Source organism: Dipteris shenzhenensis, chromosome 27, assembly GCF_047967505.1.
Source record: "Dipteris shenzhenensis isolate YYH24624 ecotype China chromosome 27, Dip_SZ_1.0, whole genome shotgun sequence".
Classification (NCBI taxonomy): domain Eukaryota; kingdom Viridiplantae; phylum Streptophyta; class Polypodiopsida; order Gleicheniales; family Dipteridaceae; genus Dipteris; species Dipteris shenzhenensis.
In genome coordinates, this window is record NC_141622.1 from 2,798,383 (window position 1) to 2,824,543 (window position 26,161).

Here is a 26,161-nt window from a genome sequence, read left to right on the forward strand (position 1 = left end):
GAGTTCTTCCGGGCCTCATTGCGCCAGTCCTTATATGATGCCCTGCATGAGGAGGATTTGGATGTCTCTTGTATTGAGCTTTTCTTTTATTGTTTCTGATGGATAGGCATTGGCTCTTTTTTGGAGCACTGCCCTGTTGTAAAATGGATGTTTCATAATATAATGTTCTTAGTTTCACCAAAAAAAAAAGTGTGTGTGAGTTGGAAGGGAGGGGGGTGTATATAGGGGGGGGGGGGGAGAGGCACTTTGGAGTCCGCTTGCTGCCCCAGCCTCATCTAGGTTCCCCTCAGCCACCACCCGCGTTCCTGCAACCTGTGTACGGTCACTTGTACAAACCATACGATCGTTTCATCTAGGCTTTTCCTTCCGTACAGGTGCTCGTGTGTAGTACGGTCGTTTCTGCACAGTCTCCCTCTGCAATTCCATACAATTTCGCCTGATGTACGATTTTTGTACCAGCTGTACGGTTTTCGTACTCGCCGTACAGGTCCTGATGCGCCACTTGCTACTGCACAGTTCCTTTCGCGCTTGGTCGCCAGCCCTCCTCTACTCTCCTTTTTTTCACTTCCTTTATCTTTTCCTCCCTAGTCCTGAGTGTGCTTTTGCTCTTCGCCTTTTCTTGTGTTTCTTTCCTTGTCATGTGCATATTTCTTTCCGTCTGCTATCATTTTCCTCTCCTTTTGGGTTTTCCTTTCTTGCTGTCTTTTATCTTCAGCTCGCCTTTTGTCATGGCTTTAGTGAAGACTTACTCGCACAAGAAGCAAAAGCAACATTTGGGTCAGGATGACCCTGCGCATGCCTCACTTGAGGCTCAATTGGTTTTTGATGTTATGCATGAGGGATGTGAAGATACCCGTAAAGATTGGAGAGACTCCGCTCCCACTGTTGGGATAATGGTGGAGGTTGATATTGTGGATCCGATGCGAGAATATGCTAAGCACGCAGTGATTATTTTCTTTCCAGGCCGTTTGCCAATTGCAACTGATTTGGGTAATTGGTTGACTAGCACTTTAGGTCATCGTTTTGTTTGCAAAGTGTATTATGCAGCCAGGGGCTTCTTTGAAGTTATTATGGTGGATGAGCAGCATAAACAAATGCTTTTGGAACACTCTGCACTTTTCTATGGACAGCAAATGGTTCATGTTCTTCCATGGTCACCCACCAAGGACTATCAAGCTTTGATTAGACATCGTTGTCCAATGCCTGGCTTCTTTGTTGCCAAAAATTGCAGCCTCTTTGGGCAAGGTGGTGTGACCACCACGGCCAAATAGCAATTCCAATGGGTTTTGTATTTTGTGGGACACCGATAACCCCACTCCAAAATCTTATTCTATTACTGTCAATCATGTTGCTATGGGCAGTGCCTTTTATAAGCTTAAATGGGGATTATTTGCAGGAGCTTGCTTTGAATGTAAGAAGTTCGGACACATGGCCTCGCAATGCCCTCTGGTTTTACACAAAATGCCTCCAGATGCAATGCCTGCTCAGATGTCAAATAAGGATACAGGTAGCTCTTTAGGGTCAAAAATAAGAGCAATAAACCAGTTATTGCATATCCCAAGATAAGGGGGAAACACAGATTGTTTCGAATGGGAATGTTTCTACTTTGATGCCTTCCACATCTCAATCAAAAGGAAAGGAAAAAACATTGCAGGAAGCTAGGCAGACTCCAAGGAAAATTGTCTCAGTTAGAAAACCTTTCATGGAATGGTACTTCATCTAATGGTCATACCCCTGAAGAAAATTCAGGTGTTGGCATTACTTGGGCTGCTGTGACAGCCAGTCATACTCTTTTCCCTGAAGAAGAATTGTGGGTTTGTTGTCTTCTCAATAAGCGCCTGTGTCACCTCAAGGTAGAGGCCCTCATCTTGAGGTGGATATGCAGCCTTGATTGAGCTTTACTTCAGCTGTATATAAACTGTAAATATGCTGTCACAAATCAATGTCTAACACTTAATGTGTAGGGGTTGTGTGATGCTAAGAATTGGAAGCTAGTTTGGGCGTATCTCAATAACCTGCAACCTAATATAGTTGCTCTACAAGAGCACAATCAGCATATGCATGTGGGACAACATGGTCATTTTGCTGGCTATGACATCGTTTATTATGGAGAGTATTCTTTCTCAGGTGTTGTCTTTTTGGCAAAGCGTGATCTCCAGCCAACTGTTGCCTTTATTTGATACTCAAGGCAGATGGATTATTATTCAGTGCCTTCTTCAAGGCGAGAATTTTGAAGTTGCTTCAGTTTATGCCCCACAATCGTCTCGTGGTAGAGGTATGATTTGGGATGATATGCAGCGATATCCCTGGAGACATCGTGCTTTCTCCTGTGGAGACCTCAATAGTGCCCCTCCACAGGGAGATGGTCATACTCATATCCTGGCCTTTGCAAGGTGAAAGGCATCTTTGGTCTCAATTATTGCTTCAGCTCAGCCTGGCTGATCTTTGGAAGGAATTGCAAATCTTCGCGAGTTGGAAGAATTTTATTACTGTTTCCCTCCGAACCTATTGCCCCTCTTATAAACTTGTGCACGCAGGGGGAGCACGCAGGCTTAGAGATCTAGAAGTGCTTGGCATCTAGTAGTAGAACCTATTGGTATTGTATCCTGTCCTACTTTGTGGACGGATGGAGATATAAAGAGTTGCTTCTATATTTGTCTCTGAGCATTGTCTATTTACTGGATTGCACATCTATGCACATAAGTTAAGAAGTTTGTGATTCCACACCCCACACGCACACTATGAGAGCTCCTGGGCATTACTATCAGCCTTCCGCTGTGCATACCCTCTGTTGCGTAATTTCTAACTTGGTATCAGAGCCCAAGTAGGAGGCTCACAGGTGTTGGAGCCTGAAGGCAGAGACCTTGCTGAAGGACGACCCTGATTCAGACGCTCTTGGGAATTGACTTCCATGACTGGAGGATTGTGCCCTTGCGAGAAGGAGGGTGACTCAGGTTCAGTCAGGTGCGTTCAGAGTTATGGTCTACTGAAAATTGAGTTCGGTTGACCTTGCTGTGTGGTATAACAGCAGAGATGCCGACCGCTACAGCCTCTTTAGCCCTCTTTAGCCCCTGCTCTCCCTTCCTCCTCCCGCAGTTTTCTCTCATTCACTATCCCTAAATTCGGAGAGTTTGGGAAACTAGACGGGACCAACTACCCGATCTGGAAGGTGAAAATCAAGAGCCATTTAGTGGCTCGGAAGTTATGGAAGCTGACAGCGGGAGTGGAGGCGAAGCCGGAGGACGTGGTCTACTAAAAATTGAGTTTGGTTGACTTTGATGTGTGGTATAACAGCAGAGATGCCGACCGCTACAACCTCTTGAGCCCCTGCTCTCCCTTCCTCCTCCCCAGTTTTCTTTCATTCACTATCCCTAACTTCTAAGAGTCTGGGAAACTAGACGGGACCAGCTACCTGATCTGGAAGGTGAAAATCCGAAGCCATTTAGTGGCTTGGAAGTTGTGGAAGCTGACAACGGGAGTGGAGGCGAAGCCAGAGGACATGGTGGACAGGCAAGGGAAGATACTCATGGCAGTTGACAGAGAGGAGCTTGAAGCTTGGGAAGACAGAGATGCCCATGCCCTAGCATTGATCATAGGGACTACGGCGGACTCTGTTCTTCCACATATCCATATGGTCGAGACGTCAGTAGAGGCGTGGGTCACTCTGAAGGATCTATACAAGACGGACAACACCTCTCAGATTTTGCTTCTTCAGCATCAACTCTACAATCTTGATATGGAAGGAGATACGGTACATAGCCACTTGACGAAGGTCAAGGTGGTGAGGGATCAACTAGCGGCAGTTGGTCAGAAGACAGACTCATGCCATTTGGCCTTGATGGTACTGAGAAGGCTACCTCGGAGTTTCAAGAGCTTTGCTACGATCGTGACAGCAGGATAGAGAACCAAACCTTTGACGTTTGAGGAGTTGGGTCCATTGCTGCTACGGAAGGAAGCTCGGGAGAAGCTCTACAACGACTACAAAGACGACAAGGCGCTGCTAGCGAAGGATTACGCTGGCAAGGGAAAGGGCAAGCCTAACGGTGGCAAGTCCAAGAAAGACGACTCTAATACGAGGAGACTTCCAAGAGAAAGCAGAAGAAGAAATGCTTCTACTGTGATACGCCAAGACATATTGCAAAGGACTACAGAAAGAAAAAGGCGGATCAGAAAAACAAAAGGAAGGAGTCCGACTCAAATTCAGAGGGAGAGGCCAAAGCAAATGTGGTAATCGAAGAGTTGTTCTTGGTGACATCACCAAGTGTTACCGAGGTCAGATATGTTGACCAAGAAATCACAATGAGGATGCCTGACATAGAGATGTCGCTCGACGAGGAGCCAGATGCCTTTGTGAAGATGAAGGACAGAATGGAGCGCTTGGTACCTTCCAGGTGTGTGGTTGTCGACACTGACACGAGGGTAGATTCCATGGAGGGCCCTGGGATCTCATGGTCAAATGGATGCTGTATTTCAGAAGGGGACAGCACAAGATTACACAAGCTTTTGGTGGGTGCCTCGATGAGATACACGGTTTTCTTTCAGAGCAAACACACGGGCAGTACAACAGTCTGGTCTGTACTTCATGTTCTGCATTTGAGCCTTTATAGCATGCTGTGGAGAGACTCTACTCTTCATTTGTCTCAGGTGATACGAGATTGGAAGGAATGGGCCTTCTTCGAAGGCAAAAGGGGAAGTATTGGTGCTTCTTCAAATCTCGGACGCAGATTGCTAAAAGGTGATGGACAAAGAGTACTGAAGCCAGAAGAGTACCTGCTCAAGAACTCAGCAAGAGTTCATGGTCCAGGTTATCTAGAAATATTCATTGGTTGCAGACCTTGCCAAAGGAAGGACAAGTTGAAACAGACCCTCAGAGCATGGTGCCTGGAAGACTCCAGGTTGTTCACTCATCATGAGGGGGACAACTGGAAGATTGTGATGGCTGGATTGCTTGAGTTTGAAGGCAGGGAACGTGACTGAAGAGAGTGGTGCCAGGATATAGAGAAACGATAGGGTTTGCAGTGGAGCGATCAAAAAGTAGACAATACTCAGACACAACTAAAGAACGGAACTCAGAAAACATAGTGCCCGTCGGTAATATGAAAAACTGAATACAAGAACCTCAAGCTGTCGTGTCTCAAGGACCGTGGCTGAGGTGAATCAGAAAGATGATTCCATGTAGAGAAACTGTAGAAAAGATAGCAGCAGAGGGAGCGTAACGCAGTCCTCCGTGTAGCTCGATGATGATGAAGATAAGGAGCAGATCTGGAGCAGGAGGGGACAGATCTGGAACAGAGGAACAAAAGAGACAGATCTGGAGCAGGATGGGACAGATCTGGAGCAGACGAAACAGAGCTGAAGCAGAGGAGCAGAGGAGCAGAAGTTGGGGCAGATCTGGAGGAGAAGATGGAGCAGCCAGGAGGTAGGAAGGAGAGGAGCTGATCTGAAGAGGAGAGGTAGAAGTGGAGCAGGCGGGGCTGCAGCAAAGCATGGAGGAGAAGAGGAGCAGCTGCAGGTCCTGTCCTGAGGTAGGAGTGTGGAGGCTTGTGCCTTTATAGGCCAGACCTAGCTAGTGTGGAGGCTTGTGCCTTTATAGGCCAGACCTAGCTGGTCGGCCAGTTGGTCGGTGGGCTTGCCAGCTGGTCGGTGGGCCTGCCAGCTGGTCGGCCAACTGGTCGGCCAGTTCTGGTCGGCCAGACCAGGTAGTCTTTCTGGCCACTTGTTTGGCTGAGGTGGCTGGCCTTTTGACTGGCCTGTGAGCTCTTAGATTGCCCCAGAAATTGGGGATTGTTAGTGGCTTAATACCCCCTCTCAATTGCCAATTTGGAGGGGCATACATTGTGTGCTTGGAGCTTCGTGTAGGGATGTCGATGGTGGTGCTAGCTATCCCTGTGAAATGCCCAAGAGGTGATCACTAGAGGAGTGCCCTTGCAAGGGAATTGTTCACTTCCTCAAGTGTCGGAGTTGCACGTATGATACCATATAGAAATAAGAACACTGTGAAGCTTGAGAGAATAAGCCACCCCCTCTCAACGCCGAAAGGTGGAGGGAAAAGCAAAGGTAAAGAACAAATATGTCGAAGCAGCACTGATAATCCAGAGATGGTAGGATTTCACCAAAGGAAGAGGTCGTAGCTGAACAGTGATCCAATGTGTGCCCGATCTTGAACCTCGGGAGAGAGGAGTCTATCCCCGCCTCCATGAATGTAGAAGACCTCGAAACAACAGTCATCAAGACACATCTGAACAGAAAGGGTCCCGCCTAGGGAGAACTTGTAGATCCTAGAAGTCGATGCCGATGGTGGTAGAGGTGAAGGATCATGACCCCCTCTTTCGAAGGAATGGGGAGTGTCAAGCCGGAAACCGAAAAGGGAGTTAGGGATGGGAGTAAAAGATGGAGTTTTGAAAGGGAGGGAGGGATGGGAGTAGAAGATGGAGTTCTCTCCCTTAGTGCGCAGCGGAATGAAGAGGAAACTGATATGTTCATAGGAGTGATGCTCCCTGTACCTATGGCCTCCATGAAGAAGTAGGATCTTTAGATCACCAGAGATCTGGGGTCTTTAGCTCACCATGGCTCTGATACCATATAGAGAAACGATAGGGTCTGCAGTGGAGCAATCAAAAAGTAGACAATACTCAGACACAACTGAAGAACGGAACTCAGAAAACATAGTGCCTATCGGTAATATGAAAAACTGAATACAAGAACCTCAAGCTGTCGTGTCTCAAGGACCGTGGCTGAGGTGAATCAGAAAGATGATTCCATGTAGAGAAATTGTAGAAAAGATAGCAGCAGAGGGAGCATAACGCAGTCCTCCGTGTAGCTCGATGATGATGAAGATAAGGAGCAGATCTGGAGCAGGAGGGGACAGATCTGGAGCACAGGAACAAAAGAGACAGATCTGGAGCAGGATGGGACAGATCTGGAGCAAACGGAACAGAGCTGAAGCAGAGGAGCAGATCTGGAGCAGAGGAGCAGAAGTTGGGGCAGATCTGGAGGAGAAGATGGAGCAGCCAGGAGGTAGGAAGGAGAGGAGCAGATCTGAAGAGGAGAGGTAGAAGTGGAGCAGGCGGGGCTGCAGCAAAGCATGGAGGAGAAGAGGAGCAGCTGCAGGTCCTGTCCTGAGGTAGGAGTGTGGAGGCTTGTGCCTTTATAGGCCAGACCTAGCTGGTCGGCCAGATGGTCGGTGGGCCTGCCAGCTGGTCGGTGGGCCTGCCAGCTGGTCGGCCAGTTCTGGTCGGCCAGACCAGCTGGTCTTTCTGGCCACTTCTTTGGCTGAGGTGGCTGGCCTTTTGACTGGCCTGTGAGCTGTTAGATTGCCCCAGAAATTGGGGATTGTTAGTGGCTTAATACAGGAGGTGCTACCAAAGATGGACCTGTGTACCAGGATGGTGTGCGGAAGCGGAACCAAACCTGGTGGAGCAAGAGCCACTGCATGAAAAGCCAGGAAAAGATTTCGACATCAGAGAGTTCCAAAGGACTATGACCCAGGAGTCACTGGAGCATCATCATCGACGTGTTGGCAATGGAGCCTAGATGTGTCGGTGAGAGGGAGTGTTGGAATGGTCACCTCCCCATCTGTAAGCCCCCATATGAGGAGAGCATGGGGGAGGTAGACCTGGAAATATTGGGGCTGCCACATGGGCAGCACATGAGCTGCCATGTGGGCAGCTGTCAAGACAAAGGGCAGGCCATGTACCTGCAATTGGAGGCGCAGCATGGCGACCTGTTTGAGCAGGCTTGTGTGCAGGGTTATTGCCTGCAGCAGGTCATGAACAGGGCGCAGACCTGTATGGCTGCAGTACGGCTGCATGGCGGGGGTCTATGGGCAGTCATAAGGCCTGCAAACAGGCCTGCAATGGGCGCAGGAATGGGCAAAGGCAGCAGCCCAAAAGGGGCTGCCAAAGGCCCTTATATAGGGCTGGTTGGACCAGCCAACCAGGTCGGCCAGCAAGCAGACTGGTCGGCCAGGATGAGGCTGTCTGGTCAGTCCATTCAAGGGGGCCTTGTGCCCTATAAAAGGAGGGCTTCCATGCCCTCATTGCACATCAATTGGAGCAGCCCTCAACCAGCAGATAGGAGCAGCAGAAGGACCTACCTTGGGCCTGAATTCAGGAGGTGAAGGTGACCCAGAACAAGCTGCAGACTAAGCTAGAGGTGCTGCCCACCTAGGCTGGCTTCCGGACAGCAAGGTGGAAGGGATCTAGATAGAGAGTCTACATATGCTCGAGGTGGAGCATGCGGGCTCAGAGCTCTCGAAGTGCTTGGCATCTAGTAGGAGAACCTGTTGGTATTGTATCCTGTCCTACTTTGTGGACAGATGGAAGTATAAAGAGTTGCTTCTATATTTGTCTCTGAGCATTGTCTATTTACTGGCTTGCACATCTATGCACATAAGTTAAGAAGTTTGTGATTCCACATCCCACACACACACTGTGTGAGCTCCTAGGCATTACTATCAGTCTTCCGCTATGCGTACCCTCTGTTGGGTAATTTCTAACAAGGCATCCTTAGATAGCATTGAGAGTCTCAAGTTTCTTATGTGTACCAACTACCACTTGATCGTGAGTGACCTTAATAAAATCACGTGCAGTCCAGAATCAAGATTTTGAGGGATGCGGTACCTCAAAGGTACATCCAGCTATGGGATCCCGTATCGCACTGAGAGTGAGCTTGCACGATTCTGTGATGCAGATTGGGCTAGAAGTCGGGATACATGGTGCTTGAAGTTAGGATATTACTTCATGCTTGCATCAGATGCGATATCACGGCTTAGCAAGAGGCAACTGACAGTTGCACTCTCTTCTATAAAGGTAGAATATAGAGCAGCATGCGAGTTTGTTTGGCTCAATGGATACTAAAGGACATGGGATTTCTTTATGAGGAGGTGACAATTATCATGTGTGACAATAGGAATTACATAGCGATTGCAAAGAACCTAGTATTTCATGCTCGTACAAAGTATATCTAGGTTTTGTACATATACCTAGATGAATCTACGCCCAACAGTGGGTATAGACCATAGTATAAAAATATGCTCTCACACATACAAATCCACACACCCACACATACTTTAGCATCCATTTATACAAAGGCATGTACGTGAGCCGTTGTAGGGTTTGACAATGGTTTTTGTGGAGGACGTGCTTCATCATGCAACACTCCTTCCATGGGTGCTCTAGATTTTTTTGTATTTGTGGATGAGAAAGAGGAAAGCTTTGGCTTGGGCTGTGTAGGAAGAGAAGGAGGAATTCTGCATAAGACAAAATTCTCACCCAATGGTGAGTCAAGAAGTGTAGACAAAGACAATGGTTGACGTAGATGGATAAACAAGAGCGTGGGCCAGCAAACCACAAAGAGGCTGAATGGGAGTGCTTGAGAGGTAGGCAAAACATGGTATAGATGCAAAGTTGAAGAAAGAGAGATTCACCCATATGCAAAGATTGCATATGGGTTAATTGGCACCTTTACAGGCAAGAAACACTTGCATGTGTGTCGCATATTCATGGCCTGCATACGTATCACATATACATGCCTGCTTTCCAGCACACAGGTTCTCATCAATGAACATATTTTCTTCTCATTCCCTCACAAACCATGCTTTTTATTTTGCCTCAAGGAAGCAAGCTCTCTTCCACAATAACATAACATGGAAATTGACATATCGTTGATTCCATGACTGTGGTAGAAGGATTTGTGCCAATGCATTGAATCACACTTTTGCACCACACCAAGAGGGCACATGAAGTTCACACAAGCGGATGTCCGCAAACGTGATGTGAATCACCCTAATTTTGGCAATAGGAGCTTGATACCAAATGAAATGTGCACCTAGTTCTGGGATAGCAACCCCAAAAGGGCATTATCGAGCACCATCCTCCAAGCGCCTACCTGCAAAACCACCAATCATTATAAGGACTAATTGGCAGGAGATTGACAGCTCTCCACCCAACCATAGATTGACTATAAAGGACCACCCTTCGAGCCTATGGTTAGTCAAGCACAAAACCACGTCTTTGGCTACAACCCTTGTGTCCACAGAGGTCCACCAATCTAGGTGTTCGGCTAGACTAAGCATAGGCCTCCTCTAGATCCCGAACTCCCCCTAGGATTCCACCTTGTCCACAAATGAGCCCTCAACTCATATGAGTAGACCTACCCAGGGGTGTCCCTAACTTTAAGGCACTTGTACACTTAGCATAGACATAAAGCTACATTTGATCCTTTGTAAAGGGTCTTGTGCTTGGACCTAATCTCATTACAATGCCAGCTCATGCTATGAACTTTGTGGTCATAACAGCTGGCTACTTAGTAGACTTAATATGCTAGTCTAATTTTTAAGTAAGTCGACGAGGTTTGACCAATGTCAAGCCTATTGATTTAAATTACTTTGAATATTCTTCCATGATGTTTCATTCAAGCTCGTAGCTGAAACTACGATGTAGTTTGTGGATGTGTTTGTAGGACGGTCACCTATTGCTTTAATTGCTTCTTTTTTGGGCAAGTTGGCTCATTCATGTGTGTATTTGTGTCTTCTTTTTTTGATGGAGATTTGTACAATGTGTAGCTCCTTGCATTTTGTGGGGCCTACTATGCATCTGATGAGAAGAATAAAAAGTTTATGCAACAATGCGATATTGGGTTGCCTGATGAATTTAGTTCAAACCAAAAGCGGCTTTTGTCGAGGATGGTCAGGATTTCTAAGATCTTGGGATAAATTGCTTCCAGAACTAGTAAGCATGTATGGTTGCTTTGTTACCAAATAAACACATGTGAAAAGAATCCAAGCCAAGATGATGTAATGTAGAGAGGCAAGCATAGTGTGAAGAGATGAGAGTGCATTGCTACGATGATCCTTCAAAATTTTACAACATCTCTTTAAGCAGTCAAACCCTAAACGAGACTAGGGAAATACTTTTCCTCGTAGACAAAGGAAATAAAACCAACTTACCATGTCAGTAGTGTCGGATCTCGAGACTCGACCAACCCCCAAATGCACGAGAGAAATTGAGCACTGAGGGCCTTGATCTTCAATAGACTTCTCTCTAATGCAACACTCAACTGTTGCTGCGACTAGACTCTTGAGCATGATGCATGCGCAGAAACAAACAAATGTGAGATCCAACACTAGTACACCAAATGACTCCTTGATTACACAAGGCTATCAAGTGCTTCACACAAGTCCGACCCAATCAGAATGTATAGCAATTGATGGATTGCAAGCATGAGATGCTGGTTGGGATGCCACTGCCTCCTCAAAGGTCTTCAAAAAAATCCTATTTGTGCTCACTTAGGCAACAGTAGCAACTACATTAGTATCTTCTAACTGGGAATACATTTGCCTTATCAAGTTGACTGTCCCTCACAGTTGAGCTACAAACCTGTACACAGTCATGGACATGGCGGAGGTGTCAGTTCCTAGCAAACTCTTGGAATCAATCCATTATTGCTACCCAGATGTTACTGAGATATACTTCTAACCTCTAGCAATAAGGTCAACCTTGAATCCATGCTCTAACTCATCTCAAGGTTGTACTTCCTGTCATCTGGTCTCGCTCGAGGAATCCTACTCTCCCGAAACCCGTTCGGAGAGACCTGTAAGTTTACCTATGATCTAGGTCCAACCCTAGACTACAGCCTTTTGGAGCCCAATCTAGGATTACGTACTCGAATGTAGTCTGGGTTATATTTGGAACCCGATCCCGATTCCCATCCAGATCCTTGTGCGGTTTACATCGGGATCCCTGTCCGGGTTAACCTCCGCTATTCTGACTCCACCATGAAGTCCGGATCCCATCACTTGCAACCTTGTTCTCCTCATATGGGGTTCACATGTGGGGCAATGATCTCCAACAAAGTGCAAGGGGCTGATAACTTATCCCTACAATATGACTTAGGCTGGAGGCTCCTCCATGTGGAAAACATGTGAACCCAATCTAAGGAGGGCCAGCAATGCAAGCCATTATATATGATAATGCAGGCCATTATATATGATAAGATCATGTATCCTGGCCATGTCTAATAGTGCATGCCCATAAGATGTGACTAGTGCCCATCTATCTGCGAAAACTCGAGAAATCCCAGCCTCTTCTATATCAACATTTGGTAGTAAGATAGAGTTGTCATGAAAATCCACAAGAGATACCTGGTGTGTACCTGTCAATGAAGCATGGAGTACTTTACTTACCTAAATGCTGCGTGGATCATGGAAAATTGACGATTTCTACATTAAAATTTCAGTAAACCATAGTTGAAACATCTCCTTTCTTTGTTCAGCTAGTCTACATTCAGCCCCCCGTTCAGCCTCCCTCCATATAATAGAAGTTCGAACTTTTAATCTAGTCTCTCTACTATTTATTGGCCACACAGTGACATTCAAATTTTGCTTCTAAGAATCCCAGCTTGTTGCTCCACAGATTTAGATCAATTAGATCTCAAGTATCATGATGGTGTCCAAGTCAGCCTGTGTGAATGAGTGAGACTCATCATCATCGAGAACATACAACAGATTTGCCGCATTTGCACTTTCTTTCTGTTGCTGCAACGAGGCTGATCTCCACTCCATTACTGCAATTAAGAACATCTTGGATTTCGGCATGCTGCCTGGTTTCAAATACAATTTTGACAAAACTCTTCAGCCCTCTTTCTAAGGCTCTTTCTGCTGCTGCTATGCTTTCTGAGCTGGCTGAGTTTGGTGTTCTGCAAAACTATCCAATGACTATGGCATAGAGAGTCATCCCCATCTTGCTATGTCTCATTGCCCCCAAAATCTCAGTGCATTTTTTAGACTGCAAAGTGGGGCTGGCTAATCTCAGTGCATTTTTTAAACTGCAACGTGCAGAGCTGGCCTTGGAGGTGTTTTGCAGGGAGAGAGGCCTGACAGTTAACCTTGGAAAGACCAAGGCTATGATCTTTAACACCTCACGGCCAGCCTACACAAACATAATTTCACATACTGAGGGGAGCAGGAGGAGAGTGTACATGCATACACTTACTTATGGCCAGTGTCTACCAGGCCAGCATTCAATTCATGCAGCCAAGGTAAAACTCACACAGGGTCAGGGAGCTCTAGCACGGATGGAGAGACTGCTTTTAGGCACGTTTTCAGGACCCCCTGAGAAAGAGGTGGCTGTTTGATACCCTGGTGCAACTGACAGCAAATGGATACAGGGCTAATCTGGACGAGTGATGTCTTGCCAGCTGAGTGGAGGACATTTGAGAGGCTACAAGTGATTATACTATTCAAGATGATTTTAAGTAAGCCCTCAATTCCTCACCAGATAGTACAGGCAAAGTTTGCTACGACACCACTTCAATGGTTGTGGAGTGATAATAATGTTTCTCTAACATTTGCAGCAAATACTATCAGCAAAAGTAGTACAAAAACTTGCTCCTTTCACAACTCAAGTAATATGGTAAATACCTCAAGAAGTTCTCGATCTTTAACATCTGCTTCTGCTTGCAACTTCAGCAAGGTTGCCTACCAGATACTTTCAATCAATCAATCAATATGTCTTCATTGCTAAATTCATAGACTCCTTAAATGTAAACAAACATCCAAGGTTTCTAGACCACATTCAAACGACTCACCTCAGCCGCACGAAGTGCATGTTCTGCTGTTCCAATATAGTCTTCTTGTTGAGTCACCAACTTCTCCAACTGCCACACAAGTCAACAAACACATGCATGGCATGATACAAAAAACCATAGAAAGTAAAATCATCTGGCATACTATAACCAAAATCATACTTAGGAAATAAACCACATAGAACAGATTCATTTATGTAGGATGAGCTCTCAACAGAAAGAAGCGCAAAGTAAAACCATTGTGCTAAACTATGTCACTATTCAAATAAGGCTTTATAGGAAGATATAACGCCAAAGCCGACTATGAGGCAAAATGAGTTTTTCCCCCTTAACATTATTACTTGAACGTAGAGGACACTCTTAGACATAGTTCACCGCCCAATGGTGGGTGTAGATCATAGCATAAACATACACTCGCACATACATACCCACACATACTTGTGTAGATCATAGCATAAACATATGCTCACACATACATATCTTTGAGCATTTATTTATCCAAAGGCTGTTGTACTAAGTTTATGTCAGCACTCCGAAGGTGAACAAATAACTCGGCCGTGACAAAGGCTAGCACTAAAAGAGAAGGCTAATCAAAAAGTAGTCCAAATTCTCTTCATTAAAGCTACAACCACTTGTGAAGACTGTACAATTTCATTTATTTTTGTCACTCTCAAACGAGCATTTCTATGCAAAAGTTGATTAGACAATCTTGATGGGATATCTCAAGGTGTATGCCCAAGGCACACCTTGGTTTCTATGTGTGTGTGCTAGAGGCACAGTTAGGTGCCCATAAGCACTGTTAGGTGGTGGTAGAAGCCACATAGGATGATTGAGAGAATCTAGGAGCAGATTGAGGAGATGATTGTGGAGCTCAGAGGTCATCAGTGATGTCAGTGATCATGTAAGAGGTGCCTACTTAAGGACCTCACCTTTCTTCATTCCATAAACAAGAATTCTCAGTTTGTGTTCACTCCATGCTTTCCTTTCAGTTTTCCAACATGGTATCACAGCCCTTTGATCCTCCTTGAGCCCATTTGTGCCACATCATCTTCTTCTTCTCCATCTTCTTCTTCTTCATCTTCACCATTTCTTCCCTTTCTTCCCAAATCTTGCTAAAGCTTGTTCTCCCTCAGTTCTCCGCCATTCTCTGAGCCCTTCCTGCTGGAGATACCCCTCGAATGGGCGAACCTTCACCTACAAGGAATTGAAGAATCAACGTCGCTGCTGGTCGCCATTCCACGAAAATCGTCGAATCTCTGTTCTGCGTTTTCTCTGTGCCTGCTCCACCCTTCTCTAATTCCTTTCAGGGGAAGCTTCTCCATACCTTGGGTTATCTTGTGTTGAAATCTAAGCAGAAATGGCTGCATATTCAAGGAGAAAACAAGCAAAAACCAGTCGATTTTGACGATGCTCCAGCCAGCAACATCGCGCGAAATTCTGTCTAACCTCTGCACCAGAAATTCGCCTATAATGTGAGCTTTCTTTTGCTTCAGAAAGCCCCTTTTTCTTTGCTTTGGAGAGTGAGATACAAGCCCTCCAAGTTCAAGCCTCTGTTTTGGACAGTTTTGACAAGGTTGTGAGTGTGATGCTACATTAGATGCTACTTTAGCATTTCTAATGTTTTAAAGTGTTAAATAGCATCAGTACAACTGTGGCTACAGCTTTGCTTGAGTTGCTACACCTGGATTTGCTTGGAAAGCTTTCATTTAGCCACCTCTATGAAGCATGCAAGTGAAAGCATCATTGATTTGTAGTATGAAATTTGGTCACAAGTCTTTGCTACATTAAATGCTTATACTTGGAAGCTTTTCAGTTGTTTTTCTAGCCTTGTAAGAGAGAAGACACTGCCCAATTCTTGGGTTAGACCCTCTCATGGCTACCATCTTGAATATGGATAAGTTCAAGGTAAGGGCTTTCACACATGGCAGATGAAGGTTAAGTTTACATTGATGAGGGAAAACCTCTGGGGGCTTGTCAAACCGGCTTCAACTTCTTCTTCAACAGCCTCCAATGCTGGAGAATCCTCAACTCCGACACGCCCGGCAAGAGATCCTGCTAGAGAGGAGAAAGCCTATGGCATCATTGCTCTTGCCTTAGGAGATGACTATATTCATCACATCTCTGATTTGGAGTCTCCTTCAGAAGCTTGGCAGAAGCTTGACATTATTTTTTGTGCTAGCTCTCACATCTCAAAATTGTCACTTAATATTACTTTCTTTGAATTGAAGATGGTTAGTGGCACTCCTTTGGCTACCGATGTCAATTACATGCAGAGTCTCATGACTCAACTTGCTTCTATCAACTCTCCTATCACTACAGATGATGCAATGGCAGTGTTGCTAAAGAGTATGCCTCAAGATTATGATCATGTTGTTACCACTTTGAAAAATCTTCCTAATCCTAATCTTGAAGGTCTTATCTCTGCTCTTCAAGAAGAAGAAAGGCACATGGAACTCCGGAAAGGCAATGACACAGCCTATGCCATAAAAATCCACAAGGGCAAGTTTTCACCTTGCAATCATTGTGGGAAGACTAATCACCTCTCAAGAGACTACTTCAAGATCAATCCATGCAAACACTGTGGCAAAAACAATCATCATGAAAAGTTTTGTAGAGCCAAAAAGAAAGCAACTTCAAAGTCAGAAACTGCCAATCTACTTTCAGTTGATGTGCCTCCACAAGATGAGACATCCTATGAAGATTATGCTTTTCGAATCATCTCCATGTATGCTCCAGATCTCTCTTTTGTTGAGTCAAGGTACTCAACCTAGATAGTCCTCCAAAATGAATGAAATAAACTATTGTGTGTTTTGTAAACACCTCTGGTCACCATATGATGTAGGCCATGTGTATGTGTTTTTGCTCCATGGTACCTCCTGCAGACATTGTGTGCATGTACATGCAGGGGAGATAACCATTGGAAGGTCTTTTATATCCCTTTTGTTTACTTCACACCCTTGGGAACCCGTTGCTAGCATGAGAACCTAGCCATAGATTTATCCTTGACCACCATGAGATGGCATGAGAAACTATGAGACTAGATGTATCCTTGACATAGCCTGAGGCATTCCCTTGAGGGGGGGTATGAGAGGATATCTCAAGGTGTATGCCCCAGGCACACCTTGGTTTCTATGTGTGTGTGCTAGAGGCACAGTTAGGTGCCGATAAGCAATGTTAAGTGGTGGTAGAAGCCACATAGGATGATTGATAGAATCTAGGAGCAGATTGAGGAGATGATTGTGGAGCTCAGAGGTCATCAGTGATGTCAGTGATCATGTAAGAGGTTCCTACTTAAGGACCTCACCTTTCTTCATTCCATAAGCAAGAATTCTCAGTTTGTGCTCACTCCATGCTTTCCTTTCAGTTTTCCAACAAATCTAGTGGGGCAACGTACTTCTTATCATAGGAAAGATCGCAATATCAGCAAGCTGCAAGATGGATAAAACCTAGAAGGGTGATGACCCAAACACTCTTAAGCAGATGCTCCAAACTAAAAGGCAACCCGACTAGCTACCCAAATGCCTAATTTGGATAAGTGATAAGCAAGCTTTGGCATTTTCTAGGCCAAGCAAACAAAAAAGAGTTTCAACTAAAGATGACGTACCACTCCAAAATAACCTACATAAGCTCTCCAAAAACAAGTACTACTTTATGATTGCCTAGCTTGAAACTTTCTTCAAGTGGAGCTATAGAGTGCACAAACGAGCATTGCTATCTTGAACACTCCCTCTCAATGTCCATTTGTCATGTCAATCACAAAAGAGCACCTTGCAAATTCTTGTGTGTCGAGCAATATTGAAACCCTATGTACTACGAGTACATTGCCACGTACAATAGTATTACACAACAATGTGCTTTGTCCATGTATAAGCCAAACAGCCGAATAGATGGTTAAGCATGTTGCCCTTCCTCTTGGAGATTCATTTCACAAATGTGAATTGCATATCCATCCCCTACGCTAGCCATCACTAATGTCTAACTAGGGCAATGAATCAATTGATCATGGTCATCCTAGCCATCAGAGCATGAGTCATAAGATGCTTCCATTTTTTGAGCATATCTAGTCTAGGCTTACATTTACCGAGACCCCCATCATATCTCTTTGCCTATAAAGCCAATTCGTTCCAATAAAAACCTCGATGTCTTCTTTCTCAACCAACTCCCTCACGATGGGTTCTTGTTCACGAAGCTGTACCTTGTAATGAAGGGGGAGAAAGGGCTATATTAGAGGGCCTGTTAGATGGGAAATGTGGAGGGACTATATCAGTCTCCATCCACCACTCTTTGTACACTTTTGATGTAACATCTAATCCAATCTACTCCCTCCTCCTTCCTCCTACGTGCTGCCTACACTCTCTCCCCAATCTCTCTCTATCTCTCTCTTCCTCTCCCTCTACCCCCTTTCCTCACTTCTCACTCCTTCTCCCCCTTTCTCTCTCTCCCTCCTACCAAGTCTATCCCCTTACTGCCCCTGCCTTCTTCCCTATGTTGGTATCAAACCTTTGCTTCTGTTTCCTTGCACTCTTCATCCCGCATTCTTCAAGCGCCAAGTCCCTTCCTTAGGCTTTATACCTTTCCCTCACCAAGAGCTTTGATGCCCATGACACAACACAGCAAAGAAGAAATAAGTTTTGAGCCATAGCAATCCGCACACAAAAGGAGACTCAACGTACTAGTCGGAATGGCTGCAGCGACAAGAACAGGTCATTCCCAACTGGTCAAACATCCACAGACTTGGTTAGCAATGAACAATAGCATTCGAGGGAAAGAACACATTGTTCAAGGGCTCCTACGATGCATGTAGCTTGAAGACACAGATTAGCTATGGGCTCCTTGATGAACGGGCTTGAAGAAATTGGGGGCCAGCACCTAACGTACACGGGCGGTAACTACTAGGCGACGACTGTAGGATCAAGTAGACGACGCTCACCAATCCAAACTAAGATTTAAGCTTCATATTCTGTATCCAACACAAAATGCAACACGACTCCGAACTACGAAGAGCACACCAGCGCAATGCCTGACGAACAACCCAAGACCGACCGGGCCTCACTACCAAACGACCAACTAGCTCTCCATCACGCCTCATCAATTGACGGTTTGCTTGTTTGCCACCCGGACGGGCCAGCAACCCAAGCCCATGCAACGATGCAGTACCGTATCGCGCCCGATACGAGTTCGTAGCCACAATATGAGTTCACCGCCACCGGCACTATGTCGCTCGCCTTCACCTTGCCCTGCAAAACTTAGCCTACAAAGTCTTACTCCCTAGGTTAGACTAACTGGGGCTAGCTAGGTTAGGTGTAGTTAGTTGGGTCAATTAACTAATATTAGGTTAGTGCCAACTAACTTTAAAGGTTGGGTTAGGCTAGCCTAAGTCAATGTCCTAACAGTCCTAGGTGACTTAGGGACCCCCCAAAAAAAAGGGGGGGGGGGGGGGGGGGGGGAGAAAAGAGGCCTTTTTTCACAGCCTCTTTTGAAGTCCTTCCATAGCTCCATTTCGGCTCATTGGGACCCCGTTTCGAAGCCTCTTCGACAACCTTCCTCCTGAGCTTCTCCATCGGCATCAGTGGTTCTCAGGTGCTCATAACAGCAAATTCTGATGTCTCTTTCTCTGAGTCAACTTCATTTCTTTGCCTGCATTCGTACTTGCTTGTTGAGGTATCCGTGTCTATCAAATTGGGAAATTCTTTGCAGGAAAATCCATACATTCGGGCTTCCTATCTCTTCCATGACACTCACCATTGCACCCAAGCGTGCCCCTCGTGAGTCACTTCATGACAGTGATGAGGCTGCTCAGTATGAGCAATTGCCTATCACATCCACTAGTGGTACAGAAGTTCCTACCACTCAACCTCTCTCTCCTACATCTCGAGAAGCACAGGTATCACATGCACAGTTTTTAGATGCCCTTGCTTCTATGCTCTAGAGTGCTTTCCACCAAATTGGACAGCAGTTACAGCCAGTAGCTTCCCACAGCCATGACTATGCAGGATACCGCTCTTGCCCAGATGGGACAGTAGATTGGTCAGCAGATCACATCCGCCATTGCGGATAAGGGTAAGCAGGCCGCACCCCAGCATGGGGATCAATTAGATAGCAATGATAGAGTTTTCGGGCCCACACAGAGGGTTTATGGGTGAGGCACGCCATGCCCATCAGCACCTGTTTTCTGGACACTTGCATGCACCCCAGCTTGGGGATTATATTGACTTGGGTGATGCCTTTTCTTTGCCACAGAGCACTTCTTGACAGACCTTTCAGTTCACAGTTTTCTGCTTCTACGCAAGCTGAGCCATCTATACTGGGCCGACCTACGGGTATGCATCCGTTCAGTACTGCACCCGTGAGTATGCTTGGATCTGGTTTTGGGTTACAAGGCAGCTGGGAGGTCAGTCCTCTTCTCAGGCTTTTACTGCGCCTCTTTTCAGAGGAATGCCTTTGGGAGCCAGACTCAGCCATGGCTCCAACAGTGAACATTATTAGCCAAACACAGAGTGCTGGAAATGGGCAGCAAGTGACCACGGATGATATGCTTTCAGATGCATTATGCTCTTACCAGGCCTAGCCTAAGGATGTGCGTGCTGAAATGCCTTTTTCTCAATATGTTAGTCTTCAGCGTGAGGATGCCTGATATTTTGGAGGGTACAACAAGAACTATGCAGCCAAGGACGTGAAGGATAAGATCTCAGTCCATAAGTTCAAAGGGGACACTCGCACTCAAGGAGTGGCTCACGAAGCTAGAAGATTATTTCCGCTTCTACCCCAAGACCAATGAGCACATCATCTTGCATAAGTATTTGAGCAGCCATCTTGAGAGGGCAGCCATCTTGCATAAGTATTTGAGCCAAAGTATGCCAGCAAGTATAGAATGTAATGAGCAGCATGCATGGTACTGCATATGAGGCTGAGAAGAAGCCTAAGCTGAGTGATTGGAATGATAAGAAATCTGCAGCAGCACCCTTTTCACGGTTTGCTACTTTTCACGGAGTAAGATGCCCTATGCCAAGCCATAAAGGCCGGCGTAAGATGCCCTATGCCAAGCCATAAAGGCCATCAGTTGCCAAGCCAAGAGCCAAGCCTACTACTTGAAATGTAAAATCAGAAATTCAGCAGAATACCAGGGCCATAATGGACAGTAGCAAGAAAGCAAACTTGTGCTTAAAGTGTGGGGAGAAATGGACCCACGAGCCTTTGGATGTGTATAAGATGCGGAACACTGGTTCAGCCAAGCTTAGCATGATCATTGAACTCTCTGATGAGGACGATTTGGTTGATGCCACAAATTCCTCGGATGCCTCTCATGATGAGACAACTAGAACACAGGATGGGGATGAGGCTCCTACAACAACTTCACAATCAAGAAAAAGCCAGCATCAGGTTATCCAAAATCCCAATAAGTAGAACCAGAGAAGTAAAATTCAGTGAAGGAGAGAATCATCACAGCGCCTGTGTGCTAGAAACCAAGGATAGAGTGCACGTTTTCAAATTCTACCTACTTTAATTGATTTGGAAGGGTCCAAACCTTCAATTCACATCTCCAATCATGTTTCCATCAGGACCTTGTGTGTGGACATTTTCCAAAGAGGGTGTGACATGACGAAGTTTTTCTCAAAGTTTTGACAAAGTAAAGAGAATGCCTCTCTGTTTGACACGTGTTGATTTTTTAGCTCGTTTCTCTTTACAAAGGTTTAAAAGTTGGTCAAAGAGAGTATTGACTTTAGGGTGGTGCTACTAATCATGATATTCATGGTATGCATTCAGCCAACTCGTGGCATGCGAGGTCGTAGACCTAGATCTTTTCTTGTGGAGCATAAGGTTGCTATGCCTTTATGCACGTGAGGATGCTTGTGGTAATGTTCATGTGGATGAAGAGGAAATTCATTGGGATACCCAGCCAACACTCTATGCCATCTCTCTTCATGCTTTGATGGGTGCCAAAAGTGCTGAAACTATCAGATTGAAAGGGATGATGAATGGCAAGACTGTTCACGTGTTGGTGGACAACCGTAGCACTCACAGTTTTATTAATTTCAAAACCTTACAGAAGGTGGGACAGATTGCTACTGAAATACACCATGGGCTGAGAGTAGAGGTGGCAAATGGGCAGCATATGATCAGCAGATATGGTTGCTAGGATGCAAGGATCAAGTTCTCTTATGATTATGAATTTGTGGGTGATCTCTTGGCATTGGATATGGGCCCAATAAATGCTGTCTCGGGATGTGATTGGTTGAAATCATTGGGCAAAATTAGCATGGATTTAAATGCTTTGTCACTCAGCTTTGTCCACAGGGATAGGTCTGTAGCATTGCATGGTATTGAAACCCCTAAATTGCAGGTCATTTCAGCAAGGCAGCTGGCCAAAGAGCTCAAGAGGGAGTGTGCCATGTATGCACTAAATGTGTCAGTATCTCAAGAGGGTGGCATACCCCGTGTTGAGGATTGTGATATGCAAAAATTGCTCTCAGCATTTGTAGATGCATTTGCTGATATGCCGTCACAGTTGCACCCAAGGAGAGATGTTGATCATGCCATAATACTAGAGCCTGGCAACCAGCCAAATAAGTCCCTATACCATCTCTCTCAAGTAGAACAAGAAGAAGTGGCAACACAGGTGCGAGAATTGCTTGAGAAGAATTTGATCTCTCATAGCACTTCTCCTTTTGTATCCCCAGTACTCTGGTGAAGAAGAAAGACGGTTCATACTGCATGTGCATTGACTACAAAGCCTTGGATAGGGCCACTATCAAGAACAGAAACCCGATCCCCAGGATAAATAACATATTGGATGAACTCAAGGGTGCTCAATTCTTCACTAAAATTGACTTGAGGTCAGGCTACCATTAAATCAGAATGAAAGACGGAGATGAGCACAAGACAGCCTTTCGCACTGAGAGAGGTTTACAAGAGTTCAAAGTGATGCCTTTTGGATTGACCATTGCACCAGCTACCTTCCACACACTCATTAACAAGATCTTGCAGCCTCTTCTTTACAAATGTGTGCTAGTATTTTTTAATGGCATCCTCATTTATAGCAAGGATAAGCACAAACACATCAGACATGTCAAGCAGGTGCTGGAAATTTTGAGGTTGCATCAACTTTATGCTAAAGCCAGCAAGCGCACTTTCATGGCAGAAGAGGTTGAGTATCTTGGTCATATTTTGAGTAGGGAAGCAATTCAGGTGGATCCACAAGGATGGAATTCGTGCGGATCTAGCCAAGGTCAAATGCATACGGGAGTGGCCACAGCCACAGAATCCCACAAATCATATCTAACATGTTCCTTCAAGTAAATGATACAATCTAATGAATCTTGTCGTGGTTGCAATGTAACTACTCAAAGGTTTTTTGGGTCTTGCTTCTTTTTACAGGAAATTTATTGAGCAAATGCAAAAGGCAAAGGCCTAGGGGCTGTTCTGGAACGAGCATGGAGTTATAGCTTTCGAGAGCAAGAAATTGGAGGCCAAGGAAATGGACTATCATGTTTAAGATCAAGAAATGTGGCTATCCTACATGCTTTCGAGAAATGGCACCACTATCTTCACGGTGGCAAGATTAAGGTTAAGATAGATGACAATACGCAGAGCAATTTATCCATGAAGCAGCAGAAGAGGTGGTTGGCTGCAGGTCACTCCTATGCTTTCAACATTGAGTACAAGAAGGGGAAAGAAAATGTGGTTCCCAAATCCTTGTCTAGAATGTGGGCTTGTAGTTTATCTACCATTTCTACCATCTATCAAGAGTGGATTCGTGGGATTCATGAAGAATATATGCAGAATTTAAAGGCAGCTCCCATATTTTTAGAGTTACAGGAGCCTTCAAGCCAAGGGCACACTGAATTTAAGCTGCATAAACTGCAAGGACAAAATCTATCCTGTGCTAGATTCACAGTATAGGCTGCTGGTTTTGCATGAAATGCAATCATCTCCTAGGCAAGACATGCGGGTATTACTAAGACATATGAAAAGATCAAACATAGCTTCATTTGGGATGGCATGTGGCACGATGTGGTTAAATATGTCATTGAATGCTTGCCTTGACAATAGAATAAGGTGGACAGCCAGCTACCCACAGGTCTCTTACAGCCATTATCTATTCTAGAAGGCAAATGGACTCACATAGCTATGGATTTCATCACAAGGTTGCCTTCTACACAGAGCGGATGGGATAGCATTTATGTGGTGGTGGATAGAATGACAAAACAGGCTAATTTCATACCCACTAAGACCTAGTATTGAGCATCACAAGCTGCTTGGCAATTTATTGAGCATGTTTTTAAGCATCATGGCTTCCCTTGGGAAATTGTCAGTGACAAAGATGCAAAATTTATGGGTCACTTTGGGCAAGAGTTATTCACAACAGTGGGTACTCTCCTCACACCTAGCACTACTTACCACCTTGAGACGGATGAACAGTTAGAAAGGGTGAACAAATGGGTGGAGGAATATTTGAGGCACTTTTGTCATGATACACAGAAGTCCTAGGATAAGTGGTTGGCTCTTGCTGAATTTTGTTACAACAATACCAAGCATCTTTCTATTGGCATGATCCCTTTTGAAGCAATGTATGGATGCAAGGTTGGGATGCCGCTTTTAATTGCAAACATGGCTGTGAAAAATCAGCAAGCAAGAATTGACTCGGAAAGAATGGATGCCTTTTGCAATTGGCTAAGAAGAATATGCAGTATGCCCAAGCCAAGCAGCGGAAGTATGCGGAAGAAAACAGGTATCTGTCTTCTGAAGAAGGACATTATGTGCATTTACACCTTCATAAGAACCGCTATGCCTCGCTGAAAGGTGACACCAACACGAAGCTCACAGGTATTACGGTCCCTACAAGATCATCCGCAAAGTTGGAGAGGTGGCAGATGAGTTGGAGCTACCCAGTATCTCCAAGATTCATAAAGTTTTCCACGTGTCCTTACTGAAGCCGCATGTAGGACAGCATGTCCAAGTTCTTCCTGAGCTACCACCTATCGATAAGGAGGGTCACATCCTCTATGTTCCGGAGCACATCACGGGTTTCAGAGACCATTTGCTCCGAAACAGGGTCTACATAGAGTGTCTTATCAACTGGCAGGGACTCCCTGAGGATAAGAATTCATGGCAACCAGAAAGCATTGTCCAGGACTACCCCTATCTCCTACCAGGCTGATTAGTAGTTGCTGTTTGCTGCACTTTTTTGGACAGCCAGCATGTCAAATTTTGAGGGCAAAATTCTATGGGAAGGGATGGTTGTAATCAAGGGGGGGAAAGGACTATTTTAGAGGCCCTTTAGAGGCCTTTTAGGTGGGAAATGTGAAGCGACTATACAAGTCTCATCCACCACTCATTGTACACTTTTGTTGTGACATCTAATCCAATCTACTCCCTCCTCCTTCCTCCTACATGCTGCTCTCCCCCAATCTCTATGATTATGGCTGATTACTTTTTCAGACTATGATGTAGGTATTCTAAATAATTGGGGTTGCTTTTGTACTCCATGGGAGCTGCCATGTGCCCTCCCTAAAGCAGATGTACTAGACGGTTTTTTGCTGTCCCATAGACCTGTTGGTCTCCCGTGGACATTAATAGACTTTCTTTCTTTAACTTCCTCTCACCCTTCTCTCTATCTTCCTCTGCCTCTACCCCCTTTCCTCACTTCTTACTCCTCCCCCTTTCTCTCTCTCCCTCCTGCCAATTCTATCCCCTTCCTCCAATCTGCCCCTGCCCCCTTGCCTACATAGCTTTTGTGTCTCCTTTGTGATAACCACATATGCTATACAACCCTGCTCGTTGGAGCCTCTCAAATCTCTTGAGAGCACATTTGCTAAACAAAGAGATATCATGCATGTACCATCTTTATAAACATTTCTTCTGTGGTACAGACGCTAGGACCATTAAGATTACCTTCCCACAAAGTTGGAGATGGGAAGGCACTTTGCATGCTAAAGTAAAAGACTGAATTCAGAAGCAACTGACGTGCGACAAAAAGCAAAGTGGAAGTACCTCTTCTGCCACAAAGGCCGCACTGAATTGCTGCTCACCTTGATGCAGGTCTTCATCTTGGACAGCAAATCAGAGACCCTTGCTAGGGTACAAACCATGGCTGTGTTTAGGAGTAACACGAGGAGACAAGGTGACCCCTTTAGCTTCCTGTAGACGCCTTCCTCGGGAACTCTATAGTGAACAAGCTTCTTTGATACCATTTAACAGACTCATTATACACATATGTGAAACTGTGAGCAGTTAACACAAGACTAGTTCGGAGGATGAACAAGGACAAAGGAGATCGCACAGGCAGCATCATCATGCCAGCATGTCCACATTTTGGTAGCTATGACGCATATTATATTCCCTTCTGCTTTTTGTTACACCAGCTCAGTTATTCTTTGTTTTTACATCGACGGTTGCACTTAGGTAAACTTCTCCATTATCCCCTGTTTTTGTGCGAGTCATTTAGCTTTCCACTATGCCATCTATTCAGCCTTCCATCTGATTAAATGTGCTCAGCATCTGTTACAAAAGCTCATTTATATATCTAGAAACATGCCCAAACTCACCCCTCTAAAAACACAACACATAGTGCAGTTTC

At 45.2% G+C, this 26,161-nt stretch overlaps 1 protein-coding gene across 3 annotated transcripts in view; it reads right to left on the reverse strand.

Annotated features, from left to right (window-relative positions):
- The window catches only part of LOC147883736 (uncharacterized), a 76,369-nt gene that overhangs the window by 44,277 nt on the left and 5,931 nt on the right, over positions 1-26,161 (reverse strand). For all 3 annotated transcript variants that reach the window (XM_087399159.1, XM_087399158.1, XM_087399157.1), the window contains exons 5-6: positions 13,588-13,656; positions 13,421-13,477 (exon numbers count right to left, since the gene is read on the reverse strand). In XM_087399159.1, the coding sequence (XP_087255285.1) occupies positions 13,421-13,477; positions 13,588-13,656 (126 nt within the window). The remainder of the gene's footprint in view (positions 1-13,420; positions 13,478-13,587; positions 13,657-26,161) is intronic.